Here is a 12,806-nt window from a genome sequence, read left to right as displayed (position 1 = left end):
TATTTTATTTTATATATATGTTTACATCTTTACGTTTGGACAGAGAGAAACGTAATTTCAATTCTGTGTATGTCTTGTACATTTGCAGTTCTGACAATAAAAACTTGAAACTTGAAACTTGAAACTTGAAACTTTCCACAGTCTACAGGTGGAGGTCGCCTGCAAGTTCGAGGCAGAGGCAGGTAGGTGGAGGGTCAGGCTGCAGCTGCTTGCCAGAGTCTGCAGGTGGAGGCGGGCTGCAGGCTGTTGGCAAAGTTTGGTAGGTGGATGGTCAGTCTAAAGCTGCTTTCCACAGTCTCCAGGTGGAGGTGGCCTGCAGGCTGGTGGCACAGGCTGGCAGGTGGAGTGTCAGTCAAACATGCTTGCAAGAGTCTGCAGGTGGAGGCAGCAAGCAGGCTGGCAGGTGGAGGGTCAGGCTCGAGATGCTTGTCAGAGTCTCCAAGTGGAGGCGGCCTGCAGGCTGGTGCAGAGGCAGGTAGGTGGAGGCGGCCTGCAGGCTGTTGGCAAAGGCAGGTTGGTGGAGTTTTAGGGTACAGCTGTTTGCTACAGTCTGCAGGTGGAGGCAGCCTTAAGGCTGGAGGGCCAGGGTACAGCTGCTTGCCACAATCTGCAGGTGGAGGCGGCCTGAAGAGTGGTGGCAGAGGCAGGTAGGTGGAGGGTCAGTCAAAGCTGCTTGGCAGAGTCTGCAGGTGGAGGCGGCCTGAAGGCTGGAGGCAGAGGCTGTTAGGTGGAGGGCCAGGAGTCAGCTGTTTTCCAGAGTCTGCAGGTGGAGAAGCTCTATAGCTTGTTGGCTGAGGTTGGTAGTCAGAGGCTTGTGTTACAGGTGGTGGTCAGAGTCTGCAGGTGGAGGAGACCTGCATTGTGTTGGCTGGTGGGTCAGGCTACAGCTTGTTGCCAGAATGTGGAAGTGGAGGTGGACTGCAGGTCGTTGGCAGAGATAGACAGTGGGTGGTGTTTGAATTTGAAGCTGGAGGAGGCTTACAGGTTGTAGGTTGAAGCTGGTTGGTGGAGGGCCAGGAGTCAGCTGTTTTCCAGAGTCTGCAGGTGGAGAAGCTCTATAGCTTGTTGGCTGAGGTTGGTAGTCAGAGGCTTGTGTTACAGGTGGTGGTCAGAGTCTGCAGGTGGAGGAGGCTTGCAGGTAAAGTTAAAGGAGGCTTCAGGTGGATGCTGTTGTCTGAGATGGGTTTGTCTTTTGGTTGTCTTTTGTTATTTTGAGTCTTAAGGTGGATGATAGGTTTGTTGGTTGATGAGGTAGGAGGTTGTAGGTGGAGGATGGAATGGAGCATCCAATTCCTACTTCCTGGCTCTCTTCTGTTTTGGCTTGCCAGGCTTTGGTTCTCCAGAAATGTCCACATCATAATGAGGAGGATGGACTCCGACCCCAAAACGCTGGTCGATAGTCACCAGTCCATCTTCACTGACTGATTCTGTGAAGCTAGGACGACCCAGTCGCTCCCACAGCTCGGTTTTGATCCGACGTCCCAGCTCTAAAGTGTATGGACGCGGGTGTCCATTCTTGTACCTGTGAGGAGCAGAGAAACAGAAATGAAACAATTATGATCTATTTCATGGAAAATGTCACGTGTTGCGTTGAAAAGAGATTTTGTCTAAATCATACCTCAACAAATCATGTTGGCAACTTGGGACCAAGTCCAACGAGCTGGTAGAAGCAGTGGAAACTTGACTCAGCAGCTCTGGATGCCCAGGAGAAGGCTGGGAAGGACGGGCTACAGAGGTCCGCTTCCTCTTCTGGGGCAGGCTAGTAGGTGTAGCAGAGTGCTGGTGCTTTGGAGAATTAAGAAAGAGGATGTCAGGCTTCAGTAAATTTACTTACTAAACAAGTTGAAATTGAAAAGTGAAGATTTCACAGAGCAAAGTTTTAAATTTGTCAGAGATTAGATGGAAATGCACTGCTTATTACACTCATGTAAATGTAAATGACTGCTATATACAGTGCAATCTGCCTGTACGATGTCTCAAAACACTCAGTGTTGAAAATATATTCTGTCATGATTTCTACATTTTGTCAAGCAGTCTAATTCTCTCGTTCTGGAGAATGACATTTTGAACAATTTGGGACATAAACCATTGAAAAATAAATATATTCAAAATAAAACCCAGATTTCTAACCTGGTTGTCCCTGCAGCATGGACACTGCCTGTGAGCTGCAGGCTTCTTTGTCCTCTCTGACCGACGTACAGAAATTTGTCTTTTACTGCTGTAGTTATGGTCTTGGTTTGCCACATTACACTGAAAGGATACACACACATTAGAATGAGGCTTTACAAGTACATGATATGCAACAAACAGCACAGAATAATGTCAATTTCACATTTCCTGCAAAAAATGAACTTCTCTTAGATAATTACATTTGAGCAACATAAATGTCTGAGCCCTTTCAACCCATAGAGTTCTGTTCTTTCCTCGTTAACACAGACACATTTATCTACCAGGGAACAACTCTAGTGCAGGCTTTCAAAGTCAAAGACTTTGGGCCTCCCCTCAGACAACGATCAACGTTTGTTTGGCCATTTATGTGTGACATAAATTATTTATTAGATAGTATAGTTTCGGCTGAGACTGCATACTAAAACTGGTCAATTTTATGATTTTGGACTATTTTGCCTCCATAAAATGTCTTTTTTCAGAAAAGAGTAAAGATGATGCTAAAAACACACTAAGTTGTTATAAGAAAATAAATGTATGTAAATATTTTGTTTATTTGTGTCTGTAGATTTCTCCTGAATTTACCAAAAAAGCTCATTTACATAATTGAACATAAAATGTCAGGAAGAATACCAAAAATAATTATCTTAATGTATCTAATCAACTGGGGAAGTTTGATGGTGATATGGATTTGTTAATATTTTTGACCCTCTTCACCTGCAGTCTTGTTAAATATATGTAATTTTACAATACACGAGGGGTTTGTTCATATTTAATTTCTAATTTTGTCTTTTTCTGTTGACAGTATTTACTGGTTTATTCAGAGATAAAAAGAGATATACAAAATCCCCTCTGAAAACCTTTGACTTGATATGATATGTCAACATGATTTTTATCCAGCGTTCACATTAATGTTCTGGAGATGTATGGAAATGAACGCATTTCTAATTAGATAATACTTCGTTTGCACATTTAAATCTTAACATTTGTCATAAAGTCATCATTTCATGCGCATGTTTGGCCTGTTTTCAAACGAATAGATCGATTGATCCGGTACAGTCCGGTAAAATCGATATAAAACATTTAAAAAAGTAATCAAATCTCACATTTTCCATTACGCAAGTTTCTTGGTCGGCTTCTTCACTCTGTGTGCTTTTAATCGTGGAGTGGATGTAAACAATCCGCAGTTGAAGGGTTAATTTTCCGTTAATAGTCGGTGAAACAGGAGACAAACTTTTTCGTGACCGTTCGGTTTTGTTTATGTTCAAGTTATGATCTTTCCCTAGTTATGATCTATTAAAACGATGCACCTGGAGACAAAACATAGCAACCATAGAATGTTTGAATAATAATATATTGTCTATTTTGTTCTAAAATGTGTCTGTCTTGAATGTCTGTAATAATTACTTTGACTTTTATTTTAACGTGTATCTGAATGATCATGGAAAATTAAAAAAATATGTAATAATACTAATAATATTGTTATTATTAATAACAGTGTAAAACAATTAGTATGTGTTACTGTGAATTTGCTACAAGTATAAGCCAATCATTTACTGTAAAAGTACAATAACATGTGTCACAGTAAAGCAGAACTCTCTAGTTTAGAGTAGTGAGATATATTTTTAATCCAGTTGAACCTTCGCTCTCATCAGATGCAATAAGAATAACAAACAGCAACAGTTGTGTAAATGATGTGTGAATGTGAAAAGTCTAGTTTTAAACTGATATTAACAGTGTTCTCAGATGATGTATATTAAATAATTATTATCACACAGAAAACCTGAGGATGTATTCTAGCACAGGAATACTGCAGACGCTGCACAGAAAGGACGAGGAACAAGGCCTTAATAGGAGGCCCAGCAGCTAATTTCCACTTACTGACATAGACTAATGTGAACTGAAACAGACTTAATTAATATAAAACATTTCTGGAAACAAGTTGTCTGTTTTGTTATTTGTGTTTTGTGTTGCAGAGCGATGCATGAGGATTGACAGAGCTGTGGGAGTCTGCAAGAAGATTGTCAGCTTGTTTTCACACAGCTGGAAAAAGCAACGGGCTCTCAAGGCTGCACAAGAGGAGCTCGGACTTCCTCAGCGTAAACTGGTGACTGAATCCCCTACACGATGGGGATCCAGGCAGATGATGATTCTGCAGGTTCTTGAGCAAGAAAAGGCCATCACACGTTTTGGCTGCTGAACGGTCAACCAGGCATCTGGTGCTGAAGTGGCAGGACATTGACATCTTTGAGGCTGTCAGCAAGGCATTAGGACCTCTCCTGGATTCCACAGATGCCCTCTCCTCAGAGAATGAAGTCACAGTGTCATACCTGAAGCCTATTCTTTACCTTTTTAGCAGTGAACTTCTGCAGGAGAAGGATTATTCAGATCTCAAGACCATAAAAACGTCAGTACTGGACTTTTCTGGATATGATGACCAAATACAGCGGTCAACAAAGCAACATTTCTTGATCCGTGCTTTCGCACACAGCACCTGAATCAGGAAAAGATCCTGGTCATCAAAACCAGAATAGTCACAGAGGGAGAATCTGTGTCTGCCATGCCAAGTGGCCCTGCTGCTGCTACCTCTGAAACATCACCTCAATCTTCTGAAAAAGGCCAGGGTCAAGAAACGGAGGACAGTCATCACAGGAAGAAACAGGAAGAGTCTTGGAAGCTTTGTCAAACAAGCAGCTGCTGCTGAGGTCTCCATCAGTGTTTCTTACACTGTAATTGAGGCCGAATTAAGCAGTTACTTACTTGGCCAACTGGCAGACAGTGAGAGCAATCCACTTACATGGTGGAAAGTACATGAGAATTCCCCTGTGATAGGTAGTTTAGCAAAGAAGTACCTGTGCATTCCTGCAACAAGTACAGCCTCAGAGAGAGTCCTCAGTGCTGGAGGGAATGCGGTAACCTGTCAGCGGTCTCTTCTGAAACCAGCCACAGTTAATATGCTAGTCTTTGTGACCAAAAATCTTAAGGTGTGAACGTACAGATATTCCTGTGAGCCTCGTTTCCACATTTTTGTACACCAGAGTATTTCAGTGTTTACATGGTCATTGAAATTTGTTGAAATTATATTTGTTTTTATGCTTGTTTGCTTGTTTTTTAATTTATCATGTTGTCATTTGCACTATTTTGTAACCCAACAGAAGAAACGGTTGTTGCATGTTGTTATAACATTTGTCCATTATATGTTTGAGTGAAGTGTTATGTAAGTGAAAACTTGAACTAGTATCTAATTTGTGGCATGATCCAGCCACTCGTGGTACTTTTTCATCACTGATTGCATTTAATTTCAGTGAACTTTTATTTATTTGTCTTATTTTATCAGATTGTATTTGCAGTTGCATTACTTTGTGATTTTTTGGTGTTTGGCAGTGTTTGCACTGTTTTCTCACTGCCTGTGTACATTTTTAATAAATAATTCTGTTCTCACATTTCAGACTTGTTTGTTTGGTGTCACACACTACATTTTTGCAGTACAGGTGTACTACTTGAACTTCATTGATGTAGTTTAGTAGCCTCTATTATTATTTTGGTGATAGATTTATAGTCAAAAAGATTAGGCTGAATTGGTGTTTATTTATAATCATTTTTATCCTTACCATGATAAATACCAGAAATTACCGGGATACATTTTTTAGTCCATATTGCCCATCCCTACCAGCAGGCAACTCGCATTCCAGTCCGACCGATTCCTTTTGTACTGAGCAGTGTTGTTAATGCCTGGTGGTCTGTGCGGAGAGTAAAACAGCGTCCCCACAGGTATGTTCTCCATTTTTCCGTAGCCCACACACAGGCAAGTGCTTCTTATTCAACAATCGAATATTTTCTCTCTGTTTCAGTCAGTGTGCGTGAAGTAAAAGCTGCTGGCTTGTCTGTGCCATCAGGCTGTACTTGCAGCAACTACTTACAGCTGTGGAAATGTCAGGTCGCAACGAAGGGTCGAAAAGAGCAAGTGCAGGACTGTTCACAAGAAGTTGCTTGACTTGACTCAAAACTGCTTTGTGCTGCAGGGGTCCATGTAAATTTGTCTTTGTCACTGGCACAGGCACACATAGGAGCCACAACCGCTGCAAAGTTAGGGAGAAACTTTGAGTACCAGGATACTTAGCCCAGAAATGATCTCAGGGCAACAGCATCTAATGGGGGAGGGGCTCTCAGGATGGCATTAATATGGTCTAGGTCAGGAAGGATGCCATCTGCAGTAATGGTATGACCTAGGAAGCGTAGTGAGGTCTTCCTGAAGTGACACTTGTTCTCATTTAGCACCAGTCCAGCTTCCTTCACCTTTTGGAGGACAGTGTTGAGGTTCTGGTCATGCTCAGCAGAGGTGTTACCATAGAAGATAAGGTCGTCCAGATAATTTTGGACACCTGGGAGGTCGTTAAGGATGTCAGCCATCATTTTCTGGAAGGCTGAGGGAGCCGATGCAAGGCCATAAGGAACCCTGCAAAATCTGAACAAATCGTCATGTGTAATAAATGAGGTCCCTGCTATCTTTATGAAGAGGAAACTGGTAGTAGCCAGTAGTGGTAGTTAGCCAGGTTGATTGTAGAAAACATCTTTGCACCTTTTAAGTTTGCAAACAGTTCATCCACATGAGGTACGGGGTAGCAGTCTGTGATCACAGCTTTGTTTGGTTCACGGAGATCTGTGCACATCCGTATTCCACAAGTTTTCCGTCCTGTGACCACAATACGCGAAACCCAGGGCGATTCATCAATTTTTTCAATCACACCGGCTTTCAACAGTCGGTCCAGTTCAGCTGACACAGAAGGCAGGCGTCGTAGTTTCTGGCGTACTGGTTTAACAGTGGAATCAATCTTCACCTTATGCACAAAGTTTTGTGCACAGCTGATGTCTGGAGCAGTACATGCAGAGTTTGTGGTAAGCACGGGAGGGAGGACAGTGTTACCTTCGATGCAGATGCTTAAGGCTTTCATAAGATCTCTTCCTAAGAGGGAGGTCCCCTACTTCACCACGTAGAATGTGACTGGAGCCGTGAGAACTCCTCTACTCACTTTGACTTGTAGGCAGCCAAGCACAGGAATTTTGGGTACCAGAGGGTGCCCGGTTCAAGTCCAGCATGGACCCAAAATATGAAAGGTGGACTAGAAGCTGGAGAGGTGCCAGCTCACCTCCTGGGCAGTGCCGAGGTGCCCTTGAGCAAGGCAAAGAACCCCCCCAACTGCTCGCAGGACGCCGCTCTGGCTGGCTGCCCATCACTCCACCATCTCTCTCCACATTGCATGTCTATGAGCCCTTGTACTGCATGTGTGTGTGTTCTGGGTTGTGTATGTAAATAAAACAGAGTGAAAAAAGAATTTCCCCGCTGGGGGATTAGTAAAAGTATCTCTTCTTCTATATTTATATTTATAAATGTTAACAAACTTTGCATTACTCATAATAAGGCATGTTTAAAATGAACATGAGGTTTAGATTTGTATCAACTTCATACAAGTTTAACATATTCCATACAGTTTATTCTGTGTTATCTGACTCCAGATGTGAAAGAAAAAGCAGGATTGTCTTTTAGATTTGTTGGCTTAGATTTGGTGACATTGTCATTTAAAAATAAAAAAAGATAATCATGACAATTAAAATGAAATTGTTAGAGAACATTTGTATGTAACTTTTAGTGGTTTTCATTTTTAAAATGTTAGTATTGGCCCCCTGGGCATTTTCATATTGTCAAATCTGTCCCTCTTTAAAAAAAGTTTGGACAGCCCTGAAGTAGAAGGATCTATCTACAGTGTTCAGTTGACTGACAACTTGATGGGAGAGCAGCTATTAATACTGGTATCCTGCAGTTTGTGTTAAATTGTATCTGGATGGGATGGTTTCTGAAACTGACTGAATATGGCACAGCCCCACGTAGAATAGTTTTCACCAGCCGCCACTGTGTTGCTGTGAAGTGAACTGCCAACAGATTTATTATTATCTTCCTCTGCATTGGATGGTACTTTATTATTTAACAAACACATTACATTTCTAACAGCTTGTAATGCTTTATTTATTTATTTGTTCATATTTTATTATATGTATTTATTTGAATCAAGGCTAAGGTTCCATCTTGCCATGTCTCTCCCATCCTTTGGTCTGGTCTGCCGTGGATTTCCACCGGAAACAGAGGACTCGTCGTCCCGGAAAAGGAAACGTCACCAAAATGAGGAGGTGTTTTTGAACATTTGGCAGAAAACAATACTCTCGCACACTTTTCTGCCCAGGAGGAAGAACAAGGAGAGGTCCCCGTTCAAAGTCGCGTCTTTAACTATCCAGAAACGGTGAGTCGGAGGCTGCAGGCGCGCAGACAGCTGCTGCTGACGAGCTAACGTCACTTCACAGCTGAGCTGAAGCGGCCATGCACTCATTCACATGTCCGGCTTTAAAGCAGCTCCTCGGGCGTTTCTGTTTTGACACTGGCAGGCGGGTGAGTCCGTCGATGAGTTTAAAACCCGGCACGTCGCACACGGAGCGGCAGCGACGCTGAGTCATTTTCAGGAGAAGCTAAAGCTAGCTAGCTGTTTGAACCTGAGCCGGTGTTTCGGCTGAACGAGCGACCCTGCTAACTGGAGACCGCCTGTCGCTGTCGTAGTTACGACAGTTGTTTAAAGCCTAAATGTACGTCCTCGTGAATTCCTTATTATATATAATATATTTTTTCTTGTTAGTAACGTGACATTATTAAGAAAAACATGGCTGCTTAGTCTTAGGTCTTGTTTGTATTATCTTCCTGTTTTTCAGCTGCTGTCGTAACAACGCCAACCGCAGGCTAAAGGGTCGCCCGTTAAACCGAAACACCGGCAGTTTTCTAGCTGCTGACTACAACGTATAGTGACGATACAGTGAGCAACGAGCCGACATACTTAGAGCTCTCCGTTATTCGCTCTGTCCTAACATACACCTTACTTTGCCAGTCTGTGAACAGGTTCGCTCGCTTTGCGGCGGCACAGCTGCTGAACTGAGGTCAGTGTGAGGTGTGGTTGTGGCGCGTGACTTTCCATGAAATCAGCTGACACAGCTGGACTGGGGAAACATCTGGAAAATGCCTGTGTTTGTGGGTGTCAGACAGGTCACAGTGAGGTGTGTTTGTGCAGAGAAGAGAGGCCACGAGAGGAAAGCCAAGTGCAAGACAAAATGTGTTTTACATAAACTCAATCAAAACAAATCAGTGTCATTAAGATAATGTGAATGAAAGAGCAGCAGAGACATGAGCTGTTGTCAAAAATCAAATTAACCTCCAACCATTTTGATCATTTCTTAATCGATGTGAGTTATTATGTAAGAAAAAAAATCTGATTTCGGCCCCTCAGATGTGAACATTTTCTGCTTTCTTTCATCCTCTGTGACTGAGTTTCTCCAGAAGCAGGATGACACTGCTTCATTTTTTTTAAAGACGTGGATCCAAACTTTGTTTGTTTTGCTGAATGTTTGGACTCCTATAGGACTGAAAAAAGTAAACTTTGAAACTTTGAGTGAAAACTGTGTCCAATGAAACATGTAACAGGAATTTCCTTTGTGTGTAACACAGCAGCTCAATGCAGCTTGTTTGCTTCTGGAAGTCTGAAGCTCTAAGGGGTCTGCAGTGTTTAGACAGGAATGTGCTGAGCTCTCTCTGAATGTGTTGACTTTGTCTAACCGTCCTCTCGGGACCGGAAACCGTCCACCTGACTGGAGATGGACAGGAAACCTCGGCTTGATGTGGCTGCTAAAGCTTTGTCTGATTGTTATTTAATTAAAGGAAATGATTGTCTCCTTTTTCAAGTGTGTCGTGAGGTCTTTGTGTCGTTTTTCAAAAGAGCTCGGCCTGGTGACTTTTGAAGGAAGTCAGAGTCAGCACTTCCTCCTGTTCTCAGATGGTCTGTACAGCCATGATGCAGAATAAAGTGGGACATGAGTTAATGTGGGAAAAAAAAGACAGTCTGAAGAGAAGTGCCTCTGAAATGAACACTCTACCCAATTAGGTGAAAGTCTCCCAGCTCTAATCCGTCTTTTTGTTGAGCTGGATGCTCACGCTGTGTTGCCGCTTGCTTTCTTATGTGTTTACTTCACAGTCAGTTACTTCCACAGTAATGTTGTGTTTCACGTGTTTTTTCGGCAGCGTTTTGCCTCACGGTGAAAAGCTCGAATGTAGCAGTGAGTGGCTTACATAGAATTCATGCTGCTGCAGCTTTAAACATCGGAGAGAGCTGAGCTCCTCTCCTTACTGACTGAATCATGCTCTCCCTGTTCCTTTTTTTTTAAAGGTGCTTCTGAGAGGCATGAATGACTTTGCAGTTCTCAACACGGGCCGGAAGATGCCCCTTATCGGACTGGGAACATGGAAGAGTGAGCCAGGAAAGGTAGAGGCTGCACCGAGCCCCCTTGTTTATTCAAAAGAGAAGTCTTTTATTTGCTTTCATTCGAGTGTTTTGTTGCATTCTTCTTTCTGTTTTTGATGATGCAGTTCCACTTCATACCATGTCTGATGTTTCTTTCATGCTTGTAGCTCACAGATCAACCTCCTTTAACCTGCTGTTTTGGTTCAGGCTTGCCAGACACCAGTTGTTTTCAGGGAAGATCCGCCTTGATAAACCAGCACCAAACAGTAGACAGACAAAGTTAGCAGCTAGCAGGTTAAGCTAGTGAATCTAAAAAGCCAGATATTTTTTTCAGTAGTTGGTGGAGACCAAAACGGAGTTAAAAGAGTGAATATTAGATGTGTATTTGTCACATGGACTCTAAAGGAATGCTAATGCTGTTGCAGGTGAAACAAGCAGTCATCTGGGCCTTGGAGGCCGGGTATCGCCACATTGACTGTGCAGCCATCTATGGGAATGAGGTTGAGATCGGGGAAGCCCTGCAGGACACATTCGGCCCTGGCAAGGTAAAGCAGCTAAACATTCCACATGAAGCTCAAAGTTCCAGTGAGAATGTTTCCCTCGGATCTGAAAGATACTTTGTTTGTGTTGTGAAATCTCTGTACCATTTTCTACTAAATTCTATCTGACAACTGCGCATCAGACCCTGAGACGAGAGGATGTGTTCATCACGTCCAAGCTGTGGAACACTCGACATCACCCTGAGGACGTGGAGCCGGCCCTCCTGAAGACCCTGAAGGACCTGAAGCTGGAGTACCTGGACCTCTACCTCATCCACTGGCCCTACGCCTTCCAGTGAGCTCAACCTCTACGCAGGTCTAATAATGAGATGATTAACTCGTTATCAGCGATTGGAAAAAAACACACCTCCTGTTTTCTCAAGATAACGAGCTAATTAGCATGTAGTCAGAAAAAAACAACAATGTTATTTGAAGATAACGATGTATTTAACCCGTTTGTTTTAGAAACAACAGTTTCATTCACTCTTAGCGGTTTCTCTTTATATTTCCTAGACAAGGTGACGTTCCTTTCCCCAGAAATGATGATGGCACCCTGCTGTATGACAACATAGACTACAAGCTGACCTGGGCTGCCATGGAGAAGCTGGTGGAGAAGGGCCTTGTCCGATCCATCGGCCTGTCTAACTTCAGCAGTCGGCAGATAGATGACGTCCTGTCTGTGGCCAGCATCAAACCCACTGTACTCCAGGTACAGGCTGTCTGTGATGTTCTAAAAGTTCTAAAGTAGTACATTCGGAAAGCTACAGATCACCTTGTAACTCTGTGTCTTTTGGTTGGCCAGGTAGAGGGCCACCCCTACCTGGCCCAGGTAGAGCTGCTGGCCCACTGCCGGGAACGGGGCCTGGTGATGACCTCCTACAGCCCTCTGGGCTCTCCCGACCGGGCCTGGAAACATCCAGATGAACCTGTTCTGCTTCAGGAGCCTGTGATCAGCGCACTGGCAGAGAAATATAAAAAATCCCCTGCACAGATTATCCTGAGGTGATTTCACTCCTAAGATTTCTTTACATTGGAAGAGTCTCAAAGTACAATAGCACAATATGGATCCTCTCTGCTCAACATGACGGTTTAAAAAGGTTAGGTTTGATTATTAGAATATTTAAAACAGAAACCAAACATCTAGTTCTCCAAGCCATGACATCCACATCAAAACTGACTCGCCCTTACAGGGCAGCGAAAAACTTAGGAGTCATGATCGATGACCAACTTATCATGTTACCTTGTTTGCCTGGTCGTGCTGCTTCACACTTCACAACATAAGAAAAATCAGGCCATAGCTAACTCTACATGCTACCTAAATCCTGATACAGGCTGTGGTCATCTTCCGACTAAACTCCTGTAACCCCCTCCTGATGGGCCTCCCAGCCTGCACAGTGAAACCTTTTCAGATGATCCAGAATGCAAAAGGTCACGTTACCCCGCTGCTCATCAAGCTACACTGGCTACCTGTAGCAGTCTGTATTAAATTCAAATCACTAATGCCTGCCGGTTCATCACCTACCTACTTGATCACCCTTAACCAGGCATGTGTTACCTCAGGACTGTTGTGCTCGTCTGGCTCTGCCACCGTCTTGTTCGTGGAACGTCCTATGTCCTAGTTACTACCAGATCAGGGGCGTCTTGCTAAATCTGTCCCCCTCTAAAACTGGACCTTGATTCTATGCGAGTAGTCCTTATATATATATGTATGTTATGTATGTAGAGTATGTATGTATGATGTATGTACATGTATGTATGTAGTATGTATGTA

At 43.3% G+C, this 12,806-nt stretch overlaps 1 protein-coding gene across 3 annotated transcripts in view; it reads left to right on the top strand.

Annotated features, from left to right (window-relative positions):
- The first annotated feature begins 8,278 nt into the window (after positions 1 to 8,278).
- The window catches only part of akr1a1b (aldo-keto reductase family 1, member A1b (aldehyde reductase)), an 8,628-nt gene continuing 4,100 nt past the window's right edge, over positions 8,279 to 12,806 (top strand). Inside the window, exons 1-6 of one of the 3 annotated variants that reach the window (XM_010753672.3) lie at positions 8,279 to 8,459; positions 10,422 to 10,517; positions 10,922 to 11,041; positions 11,179 to 11,330; positions 11,549 to 11,744; positions 11,838 to 12,037. In XM_010753672.3, coding sequence (XP_010751974.2) covers positions 10,437 to 10,517; positions 10,922 to 11,041; positions 11,179 to 11,330; positions 11,549 to 11,744; positions 11,838 to 12,037 — 749 coding nt within the window. In that variant the 5' untranslated portion in view covers positions 8,279 to 8,459; positions 10,422 to 10,436. The other 2 variants (XM_019268338.2, XM_027290305.1) reach the window with 2 other exon arrangements.

Source organism: Larimichthys crocea, chromosome XVII (genome assembly GCF_000972845.2).
Source record: "Larimichthys crocea isolate SSNF chromosome XVII, L_crocea_2.0, whole genome shotgun sequence".
Classification (NCBI taxonomy): domain Eukaryota; kingdom Metazoa; phylum Chordata; class Actinopteri; family Sciaenidae; genus Larimichthys; species Larimichthys crocea.
The sequence above is the reverse complement of the archived record's forward strand: the minus strand, read 5'-3'. Positions and strand labels throughout refer to the sequence as shown.